This window comes from Python bivittatus, unplaced genomic scaffold (assembly GCF_059951505.1).
Source record: "Python bivittatus isolate LINGU-HERP-01145 unplaced genomic scaffold, Pbiv_v1 ctg000080_np1212, whole genome shotgun sequence".
In the NCBI taxonomy this organism is placed as follows: Eukaryota; Metazoa; Chordata; class Lepidosauria; order Squamata; family Pythonidae; genus Python; species Python bivittatus.
Window position 1 is genome coordinate 2911005 of NW_028277035.1, and position 22905 is coordinate 2933909.

The following is a 22905-nucleotide window of genomic DNA, read 5'->3' on the forward strand; positions in this document are numbered from 1 at the left end:
CCAATTAATTTAATATATCTTAATATATTTATATTAACATATTTAATATATCTGTGTTAACAAAAGCTGAGCTCTTACATGTGCTATGTTATCATTTGTTTTAGCCACAGTAGTTGAAATCCATAATAAACTGGATGCACACAGTTCAGTAAGCCATATATCGTAGTACCCAAATTAGAATGGTTAGGTTCACATCAAGACAAAAGCAAACAAACCATACTATGATTTAGCATATGTGACCCAGTTATAATGCTTCCTGTTCCTTCTTAATCAGCACTTGAAATAGGTTGCAGAGGCAGAACTGGTTAGCACCAAGGATAACTGTGATGCAAGCTGATAAACATTATGCAAGCTATGACAAGGAAGCATTGCCAAACAGCAACACATACCTTCCAGTGAGCCAAAATGTCTGCACTAAGCTTACAGCTTCTTTTTCAACTCTCTTGCCTTATGTCACCTACATAAAATAATTATAGGATGCTGTTCACATCAAAACTTGTATAACAAGGCATGCAGTACGTAATAGAAAAAGCTACGTAGTTACTTTTCCTTTTGGCCTTTGAGTCAGTCTCGACTCCTGGTGACTGCATGGAGAAGTCTATTCAGTTTTTGTGGCAGCATTTTTGGAAGTGGTTTGCCATTGCCTGCTTCCTGGGGCTGAGAGAGAGAGACTGGCAGGACTAGAACTCACGGTTTCCGGGTTTCTGGCCTGGTGCTTTAATCTCTACACCAAAATTGGCTCTCATGTAGTTTCATAAGACTCATCAAAACACAGTAGAAGGAGCCCTTTGGCACAGAGATGAAACAAACAAGAGAACAATTGGCTGCCCCATATCTGGATACATCCTTCAAAGCCCCTTCTGGAGCTCCTAGAGTCCCTTCCAACCACAGCTGCTAAAAATTGGTGGTAGAGTTTTCTGATATTTTGAGGTAGGAAACATTTGAACATTGTAGCATAAGTCACAAATTTGGTTTAATTTAGTTTTTAAAAAAATCAAAGGAAAGCCCAGTTTCCCCATCCTATTCCTGCTCATGAGCATAATACGGCCCTGCCCGCTCCAGTTTTTATTTCTCAAAAATTATTAGTGCAGCCTTCCCTACAGTACACCCTTAATCTAAATGATAACTATAGGGATTTAATTAAATGCATTAAAATACTGGTAAGAAAAAGCTTTGGATGTTTTATTAGTCCATTTGGAAACAGAATTCATCAGGAAGATAGTGCTATTATTATGCAACTGCCATTGAGAAATGCCTGTCTTTCATCCACTCAGCCCAACTGGTCTTACTAGGAGGCACAGGAACAGAATCTCCAAAACTGCTCTTGATATGGGCTCTTAAAACTGGCTCCCACTGACATTGCAGGATCCATTGGATCAACCTGGGAGGCTAATACCCAACAGATCTTAAGAAAGCAGAAACACAAATGCACTTACTTCTTAATCCTTTCTTACGTTTCGCTGCCTAAATGAAAAAAAGGATAAATACTCGGTTAGAAAAATGAAAGCAGAGACAGCAACTTGTCAAACCTGGATTAACTCTGGAGGTAAACAAATACAAAAACCAAGAGTTATGAACCTTTGGTTCTCTCACTTGTAAGTCCCGAACTGAATACTATTTTAAGGTCAGAATTCATTAAGTTTTCTTATAATTCTAAAACGCTTTAAAGCTATTATGCTAAAACTGGATTTAATCTAGATCAGTTTGCCTAAATATAAATTACATTTTATTTATACTAATGTGAATACTTTTTTACCTTGCAAAAAGAAACACAGTTCTACTTCATTGATGAAAATATGGCAGCTTCCCACCCCGGTACTTTGCAAACATATCAGATACCATTCTGCATAATCTCCAGAGGTCTTGGAATTATCAGACTTGACGGCTAAGACATCTGAAGGTTGCCTGATTGGGTGAAGGCCACTTTTGATATCGTTCCGCTGCTTCTGACTCTTCATGACCAAATGGGCGATCTATATTTTAATATTTTGGCTAGACTTGTCATAGTCTTTCTTAGAAGCAGATGTCTCTATTGCATGGATACAGTCACCATCCCTGTGGATTCGAGTCCAGGAAGATAAAACCTGTTATTGCTTTGCACAACTTTTTCAGTAATTTGCATTGGGTTAGCACTAGCAGTTGGCACATTTGTAGGGCTTTTTTAATACTGAGCAATAGGCCAGCTTCTGCATTTTCATCTTTTACCTTTAACAACAGATTCCTTAAGTCTTCCTCACTTCCAGCTACCAAAGTGATATTGTCAGCATGTCTGAGTTGCTGGTCTTTCTTCCAGCAATCTGACTTCCAACTTTTGTTTCTTCTACTGTCATGAGCATTTCTCATAAGATAAATTCAGTTGAATATGGAATTCCAAATTCTGTCCTTTGCTAACAAGATAGCTATCAAGGTAAATAATTGTCTTGATTCACGTGGGATTCTATGTTACATGAACACAGTGATTTTTGTAATAAACAAGAGAATAATGACTAGATGTCAAGACAGTTGCTAAACAAGAGACTCCAGTGAATTTTATTTCAAAACAATTAAGTACTAATGCAATCCAAAGGAACAGTGTGTTTATCTATTGAATATATTTTCCACAGATTTCATCCTAGACTTATGGCATGACTTACTATGCGCTAAGTGCAACGGAAAATACATAGGACAGCCTGTTTATTAGTTATACTGATTAAAATACTGGCATGAACAGTTTCATTGACGTATTCATAAGCCTGGATTGTAAGGATTTTATGGGAACAGAGTTAGAATCAAGACATGATGATGCAGGATCAGTTCCAACAGAGAGACCTCTCCATTAGAATCTCTCTGTGTACATGGGGTCACCTCTCTCTTAATGAGGGATGGACAATGTAAGACCCACTAAAAATTGCTGAATTTGAACTTTCATCAATTTTAGCAAGCGTGGTTGTAAAGAAAGATGTAAGGTGCAGCCAATATCCTCTAGGAAACTATGTATTGCCCACCCTGCCCTAAAGAGACATGCTGAAAAGATGCTTGGAGTCCCTGTTTTCGTGATGGTTAAATTGGCTGGAACATAGAGCATGCCATTCTACACTATGCTATGATCCAACATAATCAGTTGATCACTATGATCATTCTTACCATATCATGGTCCCCAGTTGCATGCTGTATCACTCTCAAATGATTCTCTCAGGTATTCTTCATGTATATACCTTAAAATTTCTCCAGTCTTCCTCACCTAAAAATGCAAAATAAGAATTCAACTTCAATTTATAAGGGTTTTTAAAGAAATACACCGGTCGACGTTTAGAATCTTGTAGCAGCATTTTAATCTTGCAAGAGGCCCTATGACACACTGATCCATTAAATAGCTGACCACATTATAGCCTAGTATGTTGTGAGATCCCACCATGGCTGTTTGTATAACATTCAACATGGTTAACTCAATTAACCCTGCCTTTGCATGAGTCAGTGAGCCATAAACTGGCCTCACTGATTGGGTTTGGATAACATACCAGGCTAAAATGGGGCTATGTAGTTTGCAGTTATATCTGTTGTGCAAACTGTTGTGCAAACCTTTGAACTTCCCACTAGCACCCAGTTTCACACAGCTTGTACAAACATCAAGCAGAGATTTCTAAATCCAAAATTTGTGGCTCTCCAGAGGTGCTGGAAAACTCCCATCATCCAGTCGAGCACACCAGAGCAAAGAAAGCTTTCTTAGCTAATATACTCCATAACCTCCAGCCAACTTAACCATCAAGAAAACAGGGACTCCAAGCACCTTTTCAAGCATGTCTCTTTAGGGCAGGGTGGGCAATGACATGTGACTACCATCAAATCAACATGTTGCCTCTAATGTTTATTACATCCTGATCATTTGTCACAACTTTTCCTAATCTGGTATCCTCCAAGTGTGTAGGACTTCAGTTCTTACAATCATCTAGCCACTTAGAGGCTCCAGTTTGGGGAAGGATAATCTACAAGTATGAACAAACCAGGCCACTGAAATTGATAGCATAGATACCATTGATAGAATTGTGGCCTTGCTTTCATGCTTTGCAGATGGAGTTGGGAGAAGGCATTACTCCTAAATATAAGATTCTCTTACACTACTACTACTACTACTACTAATTTATTAAATATTTATGCTGCCCGACTCTCAGCAAATCTGTTATATTATGTAAAACTATCTTTAATCCAATGAGATCTAGAGGCAAGGCACTTCAGGAAATTGCTACTGAAATTAATGATCCCAGGGCCTAGACTAGAAAGGCAAAAGACACACCAGTGGCAAATCTCATCCTAATTGTTGCCAAGAAAACTACATGGATGAGTAAAATAAGTCACCTTCTTTCAAGATTTTATCTACATCTTAGTAACCCTCAATATATATATACTATACATATATAACAGACCCCTTAAATGGCAGTGCCATTCACTGTGGCTGTATATGCTCAACACCCCAACCTATGGCTTACTGAACTAACCCAATTACCTGTATTTGCATAAGACACTGAATCATAAACTGATCACACTAATGGGGTTCACACAGCTGCATCCTAACCAACCAACCACGCTGCAGCTTAGCAGGTTGTGTATTTCAACCCATTCGTGCTGATTAAGTTTGTCTCAGTTGCGTCCCCACTCAAGATGCTGCAGGCCACAATGGTAAGTGTGTACAGACGCGAGGAGCGGTGACCAGCTTTCACGAAGGTGCAGTTTGCTCGCCTGACTCCTACTGCCACCTCCACCGTTGCTCCCTGGAACACGTTACCATGGCAGCCAACCAGCACACACTACAGGCACTCTCCCTGCACGTCGAAGAGTCAGTCTTCTAGTTCTCAAGTCAGGAGCGGCTTAGAGCCCGCCCGTTTGCCAAACGCCGTTTCCCGCGTTCTCCTTTGCAAAAGGGAACGACCTAACACCTGTCGCCCTGGATGGCCACCTACTAACCAAACCACGGACTTTGTCGCTCTTCCCCGCAACCGCTGCAAAGCACCTTAGGAAACGCAGTTTGACCGGCCGCCTCCCGCCTAACTCAGCCCGCCTGCTTTCCGGCGCTGACGAAACAGGAAGCACCGGGCTCCTCCCCGGGGAGAGGTGCGGGGCTGGAGCCTCTGCGCTGTTGCGCGATGTTTCGTTTAGGAGTTGCCGACGTTTTGCGAGTTTGAGTTGCGCCTGGATGATTCAGTTTTCAGCAAGAGCTGAACCGTAGGCGGTTCCATCCTTCTCGCTACCTCCCGGCGACGTGTTGCTAAATTGCTACTTAATTGAAGGGAGCGGTTTTCGGAAGGGAGCGTGACGGCTCGAGACTCAGGGCAAAACTACCCGCCCCCACTACACCTTTCCTCCAGAGAGAGGAGGAGGAGGAGGACGGCGATACCCTTCACACACTCTTGGTTCTAGTCTTCCAGTTGTGCCTGCTAGCCAAGCGATTGTTGCAGACTGTGCCAAATGCCAGTAGCCCCTTCAAAAGAAAGCTAAAGGAAAACACAGCCAGAATTTTATTTCTTGCAGCCTCTAATATTCCCGAGTCTGCTGGATTTCCATAGCACCGAGTGAAGCTGGTGACGCCACCCCCATCTCCCCTTCTCCTGTGTAGCCTTTGTGCCATCTGTCCCCAACATCCATTGCTTCATCCTCTCACCCTTTTCCTCCCGAGCCTCCAGCCGCTAGCTTTCTCCCCCTTGTCTTGCAACTTCCATAGGATCTCATTCACCCCCCAGGCAAAAACCCTCCACTTACTAATGTTCAATTTTTATCTTGTCCTCAGCTTGGCCTGCCCCCTTTGCAGGGTAGTCTCTGACAAGCCATTCTTCCTGTGACCTTTAGCCTAACGAAAATTACACACCAAAAACTATTCATAGAAATGAGCAGATGGCTTAATGAACACTCGGAAAAGTATGTTTTACTGTTTGAAAGTTAATTTATTAAGCATACCATATGTTCTGCACAAGATGTCAAATAGTCTTTTATTGCAGTTTTTCATTTCCAGTTAGCATTGTACACAGAAATCCAGTATATTAAGTACAGCTATTTTAGATATATCGACAATTAGGATATTAAAATTATTTTATAATCAGTTTTTGTTCCAGTTGTAATATATACTATAGTGTTTTTCTTGCTTGAAGGTTCCAGCATAAGACTTTCCCTGCAGTACATGTCGTTCTTGAACAGGGATATCAAAGAAGTCAGCTCTCCAATTTCATGAAATTCCTCAGTTTGTGATCCAAGTCTTGATTTGTTACTGAAGCTGAATCCAACCAATTTGCTGCAATTTTGTCATGGTAATTTCACACAAAAAAATTCTATACGATGCTAAAATGTTAGCCTGCTAACAGTAATCTAGAGCGGAGGTCCTTCACTGTGGTAACCTGTTCTCTGTAGCCTCCTGGGAGCCAGACTGTGTAAGCTGAGGGGACTTTGCCCCTCAGTCTGGACCCTCTTCTCATCTATGATTTTATGGGGCAAAAATCCATATTCCACTCTTTAAAAAATTGTTTCAGAAAAAAAGCCTAGATTTAAAACTAGGACAGGAATCTTAAATACTCTTTACAGTTTGTGTAGAGCAAAGGTTTTCCCTCCCCAGTGGCTTTGCAAGTTGGAAATGATGAAAATATTGCTATGAAATGGAACTCCTGACATTTTCCCATTCAATTTCCCTGAACACTCAGAAAACAAGCCACCACTTTTAAAAAGAAAAGAAATAGCTGCTTGAGAGAGATCTTGCTTGCATGCTACAGACGGTTTTACGGGAAATGTAATATAGAACTTTTCCATGCCGTTTGGGAATGAAAAAAGTTAAATTGTACACAAACATTAAGAATGACACTTATTAGGAGAGACTGTACCCATAACGCAAAGGATCCATTCCTGGGACACCAAACAGTTACATACATACACTCATAATGTTTGTGCAAGGTCCTTGAAACCTAATTCCTGACAAAGCTGTGAAAATCTCACTGCAGTAGATTAAGTGTACAGGACGTTTTGCTGACAACAACCACCTCTTAAGATGGCATTAATGCTGGAAAATTGTGCAAGACAATTTTTTAAATGAGCTTCTGGAGAAGTTGTTTCTACCCAATAACTGCTTTCTAGAACTACTTAGTAGTGAAAATCCTGCTATAGATAACACAGCTTCTGCAGATGCTTAAAAGGCTCAGACTGACCCTTTTACATCAATCTATAAAGCATTTCTGATTCATTAAAAAAGGTTAGTTTCTGAACATAATTACAATTGCATTTTTATCATTGTGTTTCCTTACTCTAATTCATTCAACATTTATTTTTTAAAAATGAGAAGACTACAATTACTGACTATCCTATGGCTATTTGGATTTGCCAAGTGCTTCAGATGCTCATAGGACAAATTATATTATTTCAAGAAACTAAAGTAAAGTACATTAAAAAGCAAATACATGTTATCACAGTTTAGCCTGCAATGGCTTCAGGTGTTTGTGGAAAGATTCATGGACCTAAAGGAAAAAAATGAGAGAGGGCATTAATTTTAAAGACATACTGTACCTCTCTTCCTACTAGGATAATACATTTCCCAATAAGCATACATTGGACTGCAGCTTTAGGTACTTCAGCTACCCACGTGTAGCTGCCATTAATAACACAACATCTAATGAAAAATAATGGTGTCAAATCAATTTCCACGAATGAGACAGGAAAAATGTCCAGCATTCTCTAATATTTTGGTAGAAGTAGGTTAACAGTAGCTTCCTTACCCAGATAGCTTCGGTTGCTATAAGTATCTACATAACCAGGAAAAATTATACAAGTATTCAAGAATTATATAAAATGAGCTGTTTTCTTCATTAGCAAAAAAGTATATAGGAGTTTTTATTGACATGGCTGGATACTTATCCACAACTTCATCAGTTTATGAAGAAAGTTGTAGATAAGTATAACCACATGTTCTCTAACTGTTCTTTGCCATCATCTTCAGTATGGAAATCCTGGCTTCTGTAAGCCAGTTTCCCATTAGATCTAAATAAGCCACAACAGGAATTCCTCCTGAGGAAAGAGCACAGAACCACAGTATATTTCCATAACTTCATAAAGTATAGTTTATGAATCTGCAGATGATCATTTGTATACATCTGCAGATTCCTAGACTATATTTGTGAACTGATTTATATATCTATACATTTTTACAATATTAGCTAATAATTGCTTTTTATTGCTATGTCTTATGACTCTTTAATGTCTGATTAACAAAAGCAATTCCTTACCTGTGTTTTATTTAGTGGTGATTTCTTTGACCACTCAAACATATCCTCATATATATTACCATCATATCGGCCAAGCACAGATCCAAGCACAGAATCGGAGAAATCAAAGGAATCCACTAGAGCTACTGCATTAGGACGGATAACAGCCAAGAGTTCTTTTATACGCTGGTTCACTTGAATTAGCTGGGCCTCTGTCAAAATGCTTCCCTGTTCAAAACAATCAGAGGTCTACACCTATAAGTGTTCATCAATTATTACCAGGAGAATTAACATAAAAGCTGATCTATCCAGCAAACAAATCTGATCTGAACCTTAATTCTAGATAAGGAATTAAGATTGAAAATGGGCATTGCCTGCATAAAAAATAAATGGTATCACTTTTCTTATGAATGTAGAATAAAAACACTTATCATGGTTAATATTCATCTACTTCAAACATTACTAAACTTTTTAGATCCTTGGAATGATTTCACACAATATGCCTTCCTGCCCCCAATTTTAAGAAGATCCAGATTTAGCAAAGCATCAATGATGTCACTGTGAACTCTTTTGTAGACATCTTGTGATATCTGATAATTTCATGAGAGTTCAACCATTTACAGTTTTTACCATTTTAATTTAATTTTGGAGGGCTGAAAGTGTCATTTCAGAATGCAGTGGGTTCCATGTTGTTACCCTTTCGGCTAGCACAATATTTTCCACAAGGAAATTGCAATTCCCAAGGGCAAAATACTGCTAACGTGTTTATTTACATTCTATAAATGACTGCCTTACACAGCAAAAATGCACTCAAAACTCAACTTAGGGTGTCTTGTTTTATCCAGGATCATCTAACCTTGCCTTTGACTTTGTTGTCAAATTAGTTCATCAAAAATGTCTCTTTTTCTCCCATGACTGATTAATTCACATCTCAACTAGATTCTCTCTCTAGCAGAGTTTTTCCAGCTCAAAGTAGAAAATATTTACCCACCTGCAGGAAGTCTCCAGAGTTCTTTATAATCCCACATAGTGCATACAATAAACACAAGTTGTTAAGGGCAGCACGGACAGCTGGGTCACCAATGTCTGAAAGTTTCGCTGTAAACAGTTTGACTACCACATAATGACAGTGTGCCTGAAAAGGTTATATGATAGATTGAAGTGACTTCAAGTGTCATAAGATCAACAAGTATCCAAAAGAAACTATGCTGAGGTGCTACTGACCTCAGATGCTCGCACTAGATCAATGGAAGTCCGGTTCCAAGCGTCCTCCTTGCTCTTCCTACGGTTCAGTTCAGCCTGAAAATTTTTTGCTGCAAACTCAACCATTCTGTATCATGGAAGAACACAAGCACACTTTATTCTACTTAGCACTGAGGCCATAAATAACATTCTAATCAATGCATTCAACTAGTAACATCTGAAAATTGGTATGGCAGTGACAAACAGTCAAAGCCTCAAATCTCCAATGCGTGACAAAATCAAAGTTTTAAAATCTAAACTCATTCAGCCTTTACTCCTAGCCTGTAAGGTGAACAATAATCATTTCCATTCTCTTACAAAGCTGTCAATGTGGATTTTGCCCCCTGTTTTCCAATACGATTAAATGGAAAACAGTCTCATTCTTATGGTCTAAATACTAGTTTTAATATTGCTGCCAGCTGATCAGAATGAATGAAACCAAGGCCTTTGAAGTGTTAGTAACAGTAACAGTGATAGCTGTTCTGGTTTACTTCCCCTTTTATTTAGTGTTCATCCTTTCACTTTCTGCTCTGTAATGTGTCTGTAGTAATAATATTTGGAACATCACTGCATGAGTAGGTATTTATTTCTACTCATAGGAATACTCCTATTCATTAGTCATAGACTGAGAATTATTGGTGATATACTGTTAATATAATTTGTATTACAACTTGACTGAATACTATAATTCTTTTCCCCTTTGAAGTTTTAGCTATATATGAGTTCACAGGAGAAAAGCCATTATGTTGATCTTGCTAGAACAGAAATTGATCCCAGAATATTATTGTACATAAGCAGTCTTAGTATCATTACTCTGAAACAAAGCAAGAATGCTGGAATCTGTCAGGCAGCATTGCCACCTTCTTTGGAAGACTATGAAAAAGGGATTTGACTCTTATTTATTTATCATATTTATTTTTATTTATCATATTTATATAGACACCCATCTCACACAAAGTGACGCAACAACAATTATTTCCTGGGTCAGTAGTAGTGTTTTTAAAGAGTTTTTCAGGGGTACTATCCCCCAATCAATTTTTGAAATAACTGAGCTTCCAAATCATACTTCTAGAACCTTATACATCTTTCTGGTAGTTGTCAGATGGTTTCTTGCATTCATCAGTCAAAGCTGGGCCCATTGTTTGAACCATGGTAAGACCATGTTAGGGGCACTGCCCAACCCCATCCATTTCAAATCAGCTAAATGTGAAATTGTCAGAACAAGGGAGCCAAGTGGACAGGTTGGTTAATAATAAAAATTTGGGAGACAAAATGAGCAGTTGAAACATTTCATAGACTTTTTATATTGACTTACCTTGAAGCTCTCAATTTATATGCCTCCACCAAACTGGAAGGATTGTTGACATGCAGTGTTGTGGGCCTAGCAGCCACATGCTGGGGCTGAATATGCTGTCCTGGTAGGTCATTCAGGTAAGACATCATGCCACTAACTAATTGTCCAGAACTAACTTGGGTATAACTTTTGACAAGGAATCTAAATGCAAAACAAAATTACTCCACATCATTCGATGGATCATCATAATAAATTACCTTATAATTTTAATTAGCAGTTGCACTGTGATTTCAAAAAGTGCATATAGGATAAAATTATGAAGGTAGAAAAGATGCCAATAATTAATGTAATTTATGACAGTCTAGACCATAAAACCCAGACAGGGTCAAAAGCTGCACTTACCAGAATATTTCATACATTGACTGATTGCTTGATTCTGTGCCATCAAGTCTGTGTCAATTCTTAGTGACCACATACATTTTTTTCATGATGTTCTGTCCCTAACCTCATCTTTCAGATCTTCCAGTGATGTGCACCTATTGCCGCTGTAACTGAGCCAATCGACTTTGGTGTTTGTTGTTCTCTTTTCTTTCCTTTCACCTTTCCTAGCATTTCAGCCTTCTCTAGAGAGCTAGGTCTTCACATAATGTGTCTGAAGTAGGATAATTTGAACCTGGCTATTTACGCCTCGAGTGAGAACTCTGGGTTGATTTATTCAATAATCCATTTGTTTGTTTTCTTGGCCGTCCAAGGTGTTCTCAGGAGTCTTCTCCCACACCAAAGTTCAAAAGCATCAAGATTCTTCCTATCCTGCTTCTTCAAAGTTCAACTTTCACTTCCATAGGGTATCACAGGGAATACCACTACTTGCATGATTCTGATCTTTGTAAGTATAGACACACCACGGCATCTGAATATCTTTTCCAAGGCCTTCATGGCTGCTCTACCAAGTGCTAGCCATGCCAAGTGCTAGGCATATTTCTTGACTGCTTGTTCCTTTACTGTTGATAGTTGATCCTAAAAGGCAGATGATATCTACCACTTTGATATCTTCATTATCAGTTCTAAGGGTGGTTGTTGTACCTGTTGTCATTAGTTTGATCTTCTTTATATTTAATTGTAGTCCCATTTTTCACTGTGCTCCTTCACTTTTATTAGTAGTCCTTGCAGATCCTTTGCATTTTTGGCTATCAGAGTAGTGTCTTCAGCATAGCTCAAGTTATTGATGTTTCTTCCTCCAATTTTAAAACCATGCTCATCTTCTTTCAATTCAGCTTCCCTTAATATATATTCAGCATACAGGTTGAATAATTAAGGGAAAGTATACACCCTTGTTGCCAACCTGGAGCCAGTCTATTTCGCCATGTTCTGTCTGTACTGTAGCTTTCTGACTGGTATATAGGTTTGTCATGAGGAAAATGAGAAGTTGTGGGATTCCCATTTTTCTAAGCATATTCCACAGCTTGATGTGATTGACACTACTGAGGGCCCTTCTATAATTAACAAAGCACACATTGACTACTTTTTGGTATACTTTGGCTTCCTCAATTATCCAATGTGCATCAGAAATAATATCTTGTGTTCCTTGGTCTTTTCTAAAGCCAGCTTGAACATCTGGCATCTCTTGTTCCATGTAGGGTTCTAATCTGCGTTGGATGACCCTAAGCATTATTTTGCTAGTGTGTGAAATGAGGATATTTATACAATAGTTTGCACACTCTGTTAAGTCTCCTTTTTTTTGGTACTGAAATATTGTGAGGGAATGTATCTATGAGGAGGAGAGTGATGTGGGAGATCAAGGCTATCAGGAAGGAGGGGCAGCATTCCAGCAGGGCAAAAGGCAACACAGTCCGCAGGGGGAGTGTGGGAAGAATAAGAGATTCAGAATAGCCACTCCCTAGAATCTCACAGGGTATATCCACTAGTTGCTGTAGTATAGATTTAGTTTGGCAAGATTCTGCCTATAAGGTGTAAGCAAATAAAGGATCTGTACTAGACTGGACTGTTTCATCGTTGTTCTTGGGCTGGGCCTGACAAATATAAACTGACCCCTTCCACTCTGTTGGCCGCTGTGCCATTCTCCATATTTGCTGGTATAGCTTGGTTAAAGCCTTTACTGATTCTTCTTCTGTTGCTTGTCATATTTCTGTGGGTATTCCATCAGTTCCTGTAGCCTTCCAACTTGGTAAGGACCAGAGGGCTGATCTAACTTCGTCTTCTAATATTAGAGGTAGATATCCCCTACTTACTTGGGAATATCTTCTAAGGTATCTTGGATGTTGACATCTCTACTGTACAGTTTCAGTACACTCCTTCCATCTTTCTTTGATCTCCTTATCAGTTACTATCTGTCCATTAGCATCCTTTAGCATACTAATGTGAGGTTGGGAGCTGCTTCTGAGTTCAGAGATCTTTTGAAAGACTTTCCTTGATTTTCCATGTCTATTTCCATCTTCAGTGTCTTTACAGATGCTGTTGTAATACTTGTAATGCTGTTGTGAGACTTGTAATAAGACAAGTCTCTTCTAACAGCTCTCTGAAACTCTTTGTTAATTTCCTTCCTGGGATTTTTGTCTGTCTTGGTTTTTGGCTTTGCTTCTTGGCAATTTCCAGTTTGTTCTGACATCTAGTTTGCTTTCTTCTGTTTCTTCATTTCTGGCAGTCTCATTTCACATTCATCATTAACAACTTCTTCATTTCACATTCTGGTCCTCTGTCAATGAGGTTCAGGACTTCAAAGCAATTCCTGATGTTCTCCTTGAAAATGTTGGGTATATGCCCAAGATCATAACATGGAAACTTGCTATATCCTTGCTAGCTATAAAAGCAATGCTGTTTCTTCTTCATTTTTCATATCCTGAGTAATAAACAATATGATCATCTGACTGAAAATGTCCAATCGCAGTCCATCTCAATTCACTGATGCCTAAAATGTCAATTTGTGATCATTTCCCTTCATACATACATTTCTTGTTTTTCTTTATGCCTGAAATTTTCTGGGCAAAGATATTGAGTTATTTTATCTATTATATAATAATGACAATGATGATAATAACAATAGCTGCCTTTCTACCCAGGAATACAATATAAATAATTTAAAAAGAGTAATAAAAAAAACACTAAATATCATCAGTGTTACAATGAAGGGGTTTCCATAGACAATGCTGCAACTCCAGGACATACTGTCCCACGTTCCAATGAAGCACATCTTTGGACGGTGGTGGAACATATAGCAGAGTACCCCCTGAAGACCTCCAAAAAGGGGCAGGATCAGGCTAGATTAGATGATTGTTTAGAACTGATGTCAAACTAGGAATGGTTTTAAGGATACTAACCAGCACTTTGAACTTATTTTAGAAACAAAGAGCAGTAATTGCTCTATTTGAATGTAGCATTTGTCAAAAGCTAGTCCCATATAATTTTGTGGATTTTTTTTTTTTTTGATTTTGTATGCCACCTAGATTCCATTGGAGTTAGGTGGTTGTAATAAATTTAAACAAATAAATAAAAATAAAATGTGTTGGAATACTTTAATTTATTGGGTAAGTTATGTGTGACGGAGATCTCATTTAGATCTTGCAGTACGCCTAAGTCCAGATTACTTTTCCTATTGCAGCTGTGCCTTGTTGGATTCAGCTTGCATATTAGGGAGTAATCCCTACTGATCATCATGAGATTTATGACTTCGCAAGCATGTATACAGATTCCCCCGTACATCTCAGTAGTGACTGATAATGATGGAAATGCTAAGGACTTAAAAGGGTGGCTATTAGGTGGAGAAGGACTAGTGCTGGCATGCTTTCTCCGGAGAGACTCATCCACCTGACTCCCTTTGGCGGCAGGTGAAGACCATATTGTTTTATTTTATCACTTAGTTTCAAGATTTAAACAATGGACTTTTTAGTACTTGTCGTTATTCTCATGCTGTCTTAATATAGTCATGTTTAGGTGCCTGATGTGTTTATATTGTCACACCCACCCTCTGGAACAGCATTCCCCCAAACTCTGAACATTGTTTATATTGTTGTTGTAAACTTTGTAAGTCACTCAGAGTGATGTAGTAATAGGCAGTTGTAGAAATTGAAATTATAAATATATAAATACATTTTACATTTAGATTTTAATTTGGGACTAGATGAACTACAAACAGGATTTAATTCTTGCTGATGGAATTATGCATAAAATGAATAAACTGAACAATTGTGAGACAGCCACAGTCTTCAAAACCACCTACTGCACTCACTTTAATTCATTTTATTCAATACTCACTTCTACTGCAAGTGAGAATTTAAAAATGTTCAAGATTAATGCTGGGCAGAGCTCTGATGTTAAATTGGTAAGAAACAATTGGTAAAAAACCATTGCTGCCCAGCATGGTATTTCTAACAGAGTAACTACAGTTGAGATAAATAATATCAGCCAGGAAACAGATTTGCTTCTGCTCCATATCAACACAATCTGTGCTGACCAATTCTGTTAGCCTTTAATGAAAATCTAAAGCTATCATATCCAGGCTGCAAAAATCCAGACAAATTAAGCATTTTCTGTCTCATTCCTACCATCGTGTGGTCATCCAGAATTTGACAGCCCGAATATGGTAGCTCTAGCAAAACAAGTTACTGAGTGTGGGAACATTACTGTTCTTTAAACTTCGAGTAGGGCCTAAAATGTCATCTTTCCTGAGATCCTCCCCTTAGGCTAGTTAATCAAAGACCTGTATGTCACAATAATGTGGAAGAAATAAAGTATAAAGCTTGCTGAGGGTGGCAAACTGCCCCAGCCAGGGTTTATAAGGGGTGAGACGTTCATTATATACTGTTCCCTGGAGTCCGTTTCCTGGGTGTGCCTCTTGAGGGAACAGTCCTTTATGTACCCTTGATGGAGAAAAGGGAGAGGATGGATACGTAAAACATCTTCCACAGATTCCAGAAGGATATCTGTCTAGTCCAGAACAAGCCACCCAAGGCAACTGAAGAGTGATAAGCACATCATCCCTCATATTCATTCCTGGTACATGCAGTAAATGAGACAGGAAAAGAATGAAAAATATGATAAAAAGACATGCAAAATCAAGCAACTAACAACAAGCAGTATGACTCACCGGGCAGTTTGCAACATCATGACAGTGTTCTCTCCTTCGTAAGTGCAGGAGGGAGTGAAGTTGACATAAATATCAGGCAGGCCACTGCAGCGGGAATAGCCATGCCCGCCACATGCCATCCGACATTCCTCAATGCCAGCGTTGGCAGTCCAGGAACTGAAAGCCTTGAGCCCTGCAGACAGTGCATGCAACTGAGGAAGAAAGAATAATTAAGAACAAAGTAACTATTTCTGCCAGGTTTGTCCTGTTTCTACATTCCATCTTCCTGAATTTTTGGTGTGGGTGGGAAGGAGAAGAGATTAAGAATGGTAATCCAGATTATCTCCAAGATCAAAATTCTTCCCAGAGTTTTTAAAACTCCAAGAAGAGGGGACATTCTGTCAAGATACAAAGCATACTGTTCCATCTAGATTTTTAAACTTTGAACCTCAAGTCAGCATAAGCAAATTATAAGAATTCCATCCCAGAGTTCGTCATGTCAGCTCTTCTGTTTATACCAGATATTGTATTTATTAAATAATTTATATGGCTGCCAAACTCAGACCATATGACTCTGGGAGTTGTATGTACATATACAGTGCATTCGGAAAGTATTCAGACCCCCTTCACTTTTTTCAATTTTGTTATGTTGCAGCCTGATACTACAATCATTCAAATTCATTTTTTTTCCTCATTATTCTACACTCAGTACCCCATAATGACAAAGTGAAAACAGAATTTTAGAAATGTCTGTAAATTTATTAAAAAGAAAAAACAAATATCACATGTACTTAAGTATTCAGACCCTTTACTCAGTACTTTGTTGAAGCACCTTTGGCAGCAATTACAGCCTCGAGTCTTTTTTGGTATGACACAACAAGCTTTGCACACCTGGATTGGGGGATTTTCTGCCATTCCTCTTTGCAAATCCTCTCAAGCTCAATCAGGTTCGATGGGGACTGTCAGTGGACAGCTATTTCCAGGTCTCTCCAGAGATGTTCAATAGGGTTCAAGTCAGGGCTCTGGCTGGGCCACTCTAGGACATTCACAGAGTTGTCCCTAAGCCATTCCTGTGTTGTCTTGGCTTTGTGCTTAGGATCGTTGTCATGTTGGAAGGTGAACCTTCGGTCCAGTCTGAGGTCCTGAGCACGGTGGAATAGGTTTTCATTGAGGATATCTCTGTACTTTGCTCCATTCAGCTTTCCCTCAATCCTGACCGGTCTCCCAGTCCCTGCTGCTGAAAAACACCCCCACAGCATGATGCTGTCGCCACCCTGCTTCACTCTTGGGATGGTATTGGGCAGGTGATGAGCAGTGCCTGGTTTCCTCTAGACATAACGTTTAGAATTGAGGCCAAACAGTTCAATCTTGGTTTCATCAGACCAGAGAATCTTGTTCCTCACAGTCTGAGAATCCTTCAGGTGCTTTTTTGCAAACTCCAAGCGGGCTTTCATGTGTTTTGCACTGAGGAGAGGCTTCTGCCTAGCCACTCTGCCATAAAGCCCAGATCGGTGGAGGGCTGCAGTGATGGTTGTCCTTCTGGAACTTTGTCCCATCTCCACACAGGATCTCTGGAGCTCAGAGTGGCCATCAGGTTCTTGGTCACCTCTCTTACTGAGTCTCTTCTCCCCTGATTGCTCAGTTTGGCCAGGCAACCAGCTCTTGGAAGAGTCCTGATTGTGCCAAACTTCTTCCATTTGAGAATTATGGAGGCCACTGTGCTCTTGGGAATCTTTAATGCAGCAGAATTTTTTTTTAGCTTCCCCACATCTATGCCTTGTAATAATCCTGTCTCTGAGCTCTGCAGGCAGTTCCTTTGACCTCATGGCTTTTGCTCTGATACAGTCAGCTGTGAGGCCTTCTATAGAGAGGTGTGAGCCTTTCCAAATCATGTCCAATCAATTTAATTTACCACAGGTGGACTCCAATCAAGGTGTAGAAACAGCTCAGCAACAATCAAGAGAAATGGGAGGCACCTGAGCTAAATGTCAAGTGTTGTTGCAAAGGGTCTGAATACTTATGCCAATGTGATATTTCAATTTTTTCTTTTTAATAAATTTACAGACATTTCTAAAATTCTGTTTTCACATTGTCATTATGGGGTACTGAGTGTAGATTAATGAGGAAAAAATGAATTTGAACTATTGTAATATCAGGCTGCAACATAACAAAATTGAAAAAAGTGAAGGGGGTCTGAATACTTTCCAAATGCACTGTATATATGTATGTATGTATGTATGTATGTATGTATGTGTGTATATATATATATATGTATGTATGTATGTATGTATGTATGTATGTATGTATGTATGTAACAGTCAAGACTAAGGCTTATGTAAGTTTGCAGGTCAAATTTCAGGAACAAGTCCAAACCAGAATTTAGGTTCAGATATCAAGGTTTCATAAATAAATAAAACTTAAATGACTGAGATAACAGAAGTGAAACTCAACACACATTTTTAATTATTTGATTTGCTGGTCTAAACAGAGAGGTTACAAAAGTCACCTTGTGGCCCTAATCCCCAGCTTATCCATCTCATCCATTCTCATTATGAGAGCATTCCACAGAGATGTTCCATATAGGTGAGGAAGAAAAAGGGATTTAAACTGAGGCAATAGCAATCATTTCTACTAATCCGTCTGTGACATGCACTGTCCCTCAAACTTTTTTTCTGATACTCTTCCTTCCCAGGAATTATCTTTATTCCACTGTCTTGGAAAAACAAACTAAACTTTGTAGTAGTCAATGGTAAGATTCAGTATTCAGTAAGAACAAGAGCCCTACCTCTGGCAGCTCACTCAGGTCTCCCTCATTGATGTTCCCAGTGATGCGACGATATGTATCTTTCATATAGGCACCCACAAAGTGGAAAGCATATGCTGTTGCTAGGAGAGGAAAGAGTTTGTACTGCTGAGTTTGATAATCCAAAATCTGAGGCTCTGGCTCCCTGTATCAAAGCAAATAAAAGAGGGAAATAAACTACTACTACTGCTATTATTTGATTTTTTAGAAACTGAGAAAACCAAAGACTTACATTATTCTAAGTGTATATTCTGATGATGTATACATCCATAGTACAAACATATCTATATACTACTAAAACTCTTGTGTAACCTTCAGCTGGGCAAAATGGTGTGTCATAGGGCAACAATTTTTGAACCCTCAGATGGGCTAACTTACACAATGCATCCAAAATTCGGGATCCATGACTCCTGTGGGATTGAACTTTGGGAAATTTGTGGCTGCTTCAGCACTGCTGTGCTGCCATGCCATTGCGGTCAGCCCAGGTCACGTGATCATCATGGGTGTATCCCCGATCTCTTTCCTGCCTCCCTTTGTCCTGGGCACCCAATCAGCTGGTGGCAAGGCCTGATGGGCAAGTGGCGATTGGCTGCTTTGGAAATGAGGCAGAAATTTGAAATCTCTTAACAGCAGTGGGCATTGAGGGAAGGATGAGGGAGTGACTTGGGTGCCTGCTGGCGAGGTAGGGCTGGCTGGGGGGCACTGGTGGTAGATGGGTGAGCCCTCTTCCTCCCTCGAGGGAGGGGGCCCTTGGGGACATGCTGGAATGGGGTGCAATTTTCCTCAGAGTCCACAGCTCCCTTTGTTCCACCTCCCCCCAGCAAAGTGGCAGGCAGTTCCGCTGGTCAGTTGAGGAGGAGGCGGCTGCGGCGGCGGCTTCACCGGGCTCTCCTGAGGGAAGGGCAAACAGTGTAAGGTTATATTGTATGTGGAAAGGGAGGAGGAGGGAGGGAGGTTTCTGATGCTCCCTGCCAGTTTTCCACAAGCAAAGTCAATGGGGAAACCAGCAGCAAGTCATAAGCCACTCACGCTCCCACTGCTTTTTTGCCCTTGGTCATTCTATTTCTCTGTTTAGGTAAGGAAATACCTCTGAAACAATGACCCAACAGGTTGTCTAGTTTACTTATAAAAGTGATCCTGGCTTCGTCCAATATATGGCCAATAAGACTACTACTTATTTTTTCAAAATACAAAAGGGGTTAAGTAACTAAGAATTCCAGCAAAATACAAGAGAGAAATCCAAAAGGGGGAGGGAAGGAAAAAAAAGAAAGAAATAGTGAAATAGTTTAGGAATTGTGAACAAATGTCTGCAATTCTGGAACAATTCTGCCTTATTCCTACCTTGGCTCAAGAATTGCACCTTATAGCCATGGTTGCCACACAGCTTATTACCAACTCCTGGCCCGTTTTGTATCATCACAAATCGGCAGGTTCCCAGTAACAGTGGTTCCCAGTGTAAGGCTGAGCCTCAGTGCAGCCTTGTTTCAACTGCATGTGACCAAAGTGACAAAAAAGAGACGCTAGGTTCTCTGGCAGGGGGAAGGGGAGGGAGAAGAAGCTTGTGTTTTCTTCTTACAAAGTAAGTATTTTTTTGACTCACAAAATCCACAGGAGATGTTAAAATTGGTTAGCATAATTTGCCAGCAAATTCTGCTTGTCAGATGTTCGAGGTAGGTCAGGTCAAGAAATAGGTACCAGAAGATATACTAGGACCCTACTTTATTGATCTAGGTTATGATAGCAGAACTTTGGAAGCCTGACAGTGTTTTCCCTCTCCTTTCTCTTATACCAAAGAGTTAAGGCAAGGCAACGTTAAGTCTGCTTCTCGTGCTTTTTGGTTTTCCTGGAGCTCGTGTTTTGCTAACAGTCTCTGTGTATCTTCTCCAAGGTCACCTCTAGATATTTCTACACTGTTCTTGTCAACCACACTTCCCAGGAAAACTTGTTTTGAAAACCAAACATTATTTAAAAAAAAAAGAGGTCACGCACCTCTTTTTTTCACAACAAAAGTGCTATGGGTAAGGTAGCTATGGCATTATTAAAACTGTCCCTGAGCATCTTAATACAGGCTTCTTACCCAGGCTGTAACTCCGACTGATGTCTTATGGCACTATAGCGGATGGCAATTGTACAAGCTCTGGCTAAACTGCGAGCTGCATCTCCAACAATAATTGAACGGATGAACACCATGGTCCCGTAAGTTAGCTTGGCATTGAGAGGCTTCACATATGTGCCATCTGGTTCAACCTAGTGAAATAAAGTAGTGCGGGTGGGAAAAGTTTTGTTCACCCAGTACTGGTTTTGTAAGTTTGTAAAAATTAACACTGTGCTTTGTCACTGGACCCACTAAAAATATCTTGTTAGACCCCTATTAAAAAAAAAAGGCATTTTAGAATTAGTTCTGTTCATTAGTGTTATTTAAACAAATGTTTTGGACACCACTGACATGAAGGAGCAGGTAACTAATTTAAAATTAATAGACTTGCATAATGCCTCTTGTTTGGCACATATTGTGAAGTAGGTGACATCATCCTTGTGGTAATTAGGTCATATTATCAAAGTAATTCCACGTAGATTGACAACAAAACTAATAACCAACATTAGGGTAGTTAAGTAATACAGAGGGCTGGTAAACGTATGAAAGGGAAGATCAGGTAGTTAACATGTTATTAACATTCATTAAATAGGAGGCAGTGGGGCGGGAGCCAGAATCTATTTGACGTTAATAGTCACCATGCCCTCCCATTTACTCCTTCATTTTACAGGAACTCTTCCTCCTCTATTACCATAAATTGCAACACACCAAACTTTGACACACTCTTGAACCCCCTTCTAGGAAGCTGATTTCAAGAGCTGGTAATGAGAGAAAAACTTAACAATCAGAACTCCTAGGCAAGTGATATACATCTGGATTTTACCTTAAATGGAGATTTGATTGTTTTTTCTTCAAAGCAAACTTGAGGATTGGTTTTGACTATCAGATGATCAATTACCTCCTGAGAACATACTGATTAGGCAAAGGAAGCCTTGACTTTGGATAGTTTCTCTTTCAAGCTGTCTGAACAGCTGGCATAGATAAAGTAATAGCAAATAGCAAAAACAAAACAAATCCCACTGCTTACCTTGGCATGTTTCATTAGCATATTTTCCCGGGGAATGCGGAAGTTGTCCATTTTTAAGTAACCGTTATCCATTTCATCATAACCAAATTTTGGGCCAATGTCACCGATGGTAATGCCTGCAAACAGGATAATCCAAAGAAATGTAACTGGTTCTTAATATTCTTAATACAAATTTGAAGGGGGTGGGGCATTCTCAAAGTATTCTTCCTCCCAACATTAATGAGTTCCAAGTGCTAAATGATGGAAGTACCAATGATGCGAATTCCAAAATTGTGCCCGGAAATAAGATTTTAAGGCAACAGTTTGTGAAAACGTTCATTTTGTTTTATTTTCTTCTTTTTCTTACACCATTATTCTTATTTTTGTCCTGGTCTTGAGAACAAAGTGATATTAAATTTACAATTTTTAAGAATGGAAACCAGGTTTCAATACCATTTTCTTGCTTGCCCTGGCATTTTTAAAATAAACTAGACAACCTGTGACCTGTTGGATCATTGTTTCAGAGATATTTCCTTACCTAAACAGAGAAACAGAAAGACCAAGGGCAAAAAAGCAGTGGGAGTAGGAGCGACTTACGACTTGCTACCAGCTTCCCCATTGACTTTGCTTGTGGGAAGCTGGCAATGAACATCAGAAATCCTCCCTCCCTCCCTCCATGTTACTTGAATCTCAACCTTACTTGGAGGCCCAGTGCAGGCCATGTCCAAATTGGGGGAGGGGTGCTTGGTGTGGCACAAGCTCAGAAAGGCTGGGGTATGAGGGCACAGGATGCATACAAGCGCAGGGAGGCTGAGGAAAGAGGTGCAGTGTACGTGCATGCTGCGATCACAGGGAGGCCATGAAAGAGGGTGCAGGGTATGCGTGTGCATGTGTGCAACCACAGGGAGGCCGCGGAAAAAGAGCACGGGGGTGTGTATATGTGCGCTATTGCAGGGAGGCTGTGGAAGGAGGGGGTAGGTTGTGTGTTAGTGAAGGGGGAAGGAGGGGGAAAGGCTGGGGTGGGGGGGAGACATACCACAGCAACTTGGGACCTTCCTTGCTGGCTTCCCACTGACTTTGCTTAGGGGAAGCTGGCAGAGAAGGGATCAAATGGCAATACAGCAACTCCAGGATGCTGCACCTGGTCGTAAATGTGAGCTGGTTGCCAGGCACCTGAA

The 22905-nt window shown here is 39.9% G+C and overlaps 2 protein-coding genes across 12 annotated transcripts in view; both read right to left on the reverse strand.

Moving 5' to 3' along the window:
* Positions 1 to 5043, reverse strand: part of FBF1 (Fas binding factor 1) — a 37755-nt gene extending 32712 nt beyond the window's left edge. For 2 of the 7 annotated variants that reach the window (XM_088133372.1, XM_025172555.2), the window contains exons 1-3: positions 4939 to 5032; positions 3124 to 3220; positions 1437 to 1464 (exon numbers count right to left, since the gene is read on the reverse strand). In XM_088133372.1, coding sequence (XP_087989498.1) covers positions 1437 to 1464; positions 3124 to 3126 — 31 coding nt within the window. In that variant the 5' untranslated portion in view covers positions 3127 to 3220; positions 4939 to 5032. Of the gene's footprint in view, positions 1 to 389; positions 458 to 1436; positions 1465 to 1756; positions 3100 to 3123; positions 3221 to 4938 lie in introns of those variants that run through there. The other 5 variants (XM_088133373.1, XM_025172557.2, XM_025172556.2 and 2 more) reach the window with 5 other exon arrangements.
* A 900-nt stretch (positions 5044 to 5943) lies between these two features.
* Positions 5944 to 22905, reverse strand: part of ACOX1 (acyl-CoA oxidase 1) — a 38993-nt gene continuing 22031 nt past the window's right edge. For 3 of the 5 annotated variants that reach the window (XM_088133376.1, XM_088133377.1, XM_088133380.1), the window contains 9 exons: positions 21749 to 21864; positions 20704 to 20873; positions 18609 to 18771; positions 15845 to 16035; positions 10765 to 10944; positions 9432 to 9537; positions 9199 to 9342; positions 8229 to 8456; positions 5944 to 7463 (listed from right to left, as the gene is read on the reverse strand). In XM_088133376.1, coding sequence (XP_087989502.1) covers positions 7413 to 7463; positions 8229 to 8456; positions 9199 to 9342; positions 9432 to 9537; positions 10765 to 10944; positions 15845 to 16035; positions 18609 to 18771; positions 20704 to 20873; positions 21749 to 21864 — 1349 coding nt within the window. In that variant the 3' untranslated portion in view covers positions 5944 to 7412. The remainder of the gene's footprint in view (positions 7464 to 8228; positions 8457 to 9198; positions 9343 to 9431; positions 9538 to 10764; positions 10945 to 15844; positions 16036 to 18608; positions 18772 to 20703; positions 20874 to 21748; positions 21865 to 22905) is intronic. The other 2 variants (XM_088133378.1, XM_088133379.1) reach the window with 1 other exon arrangement.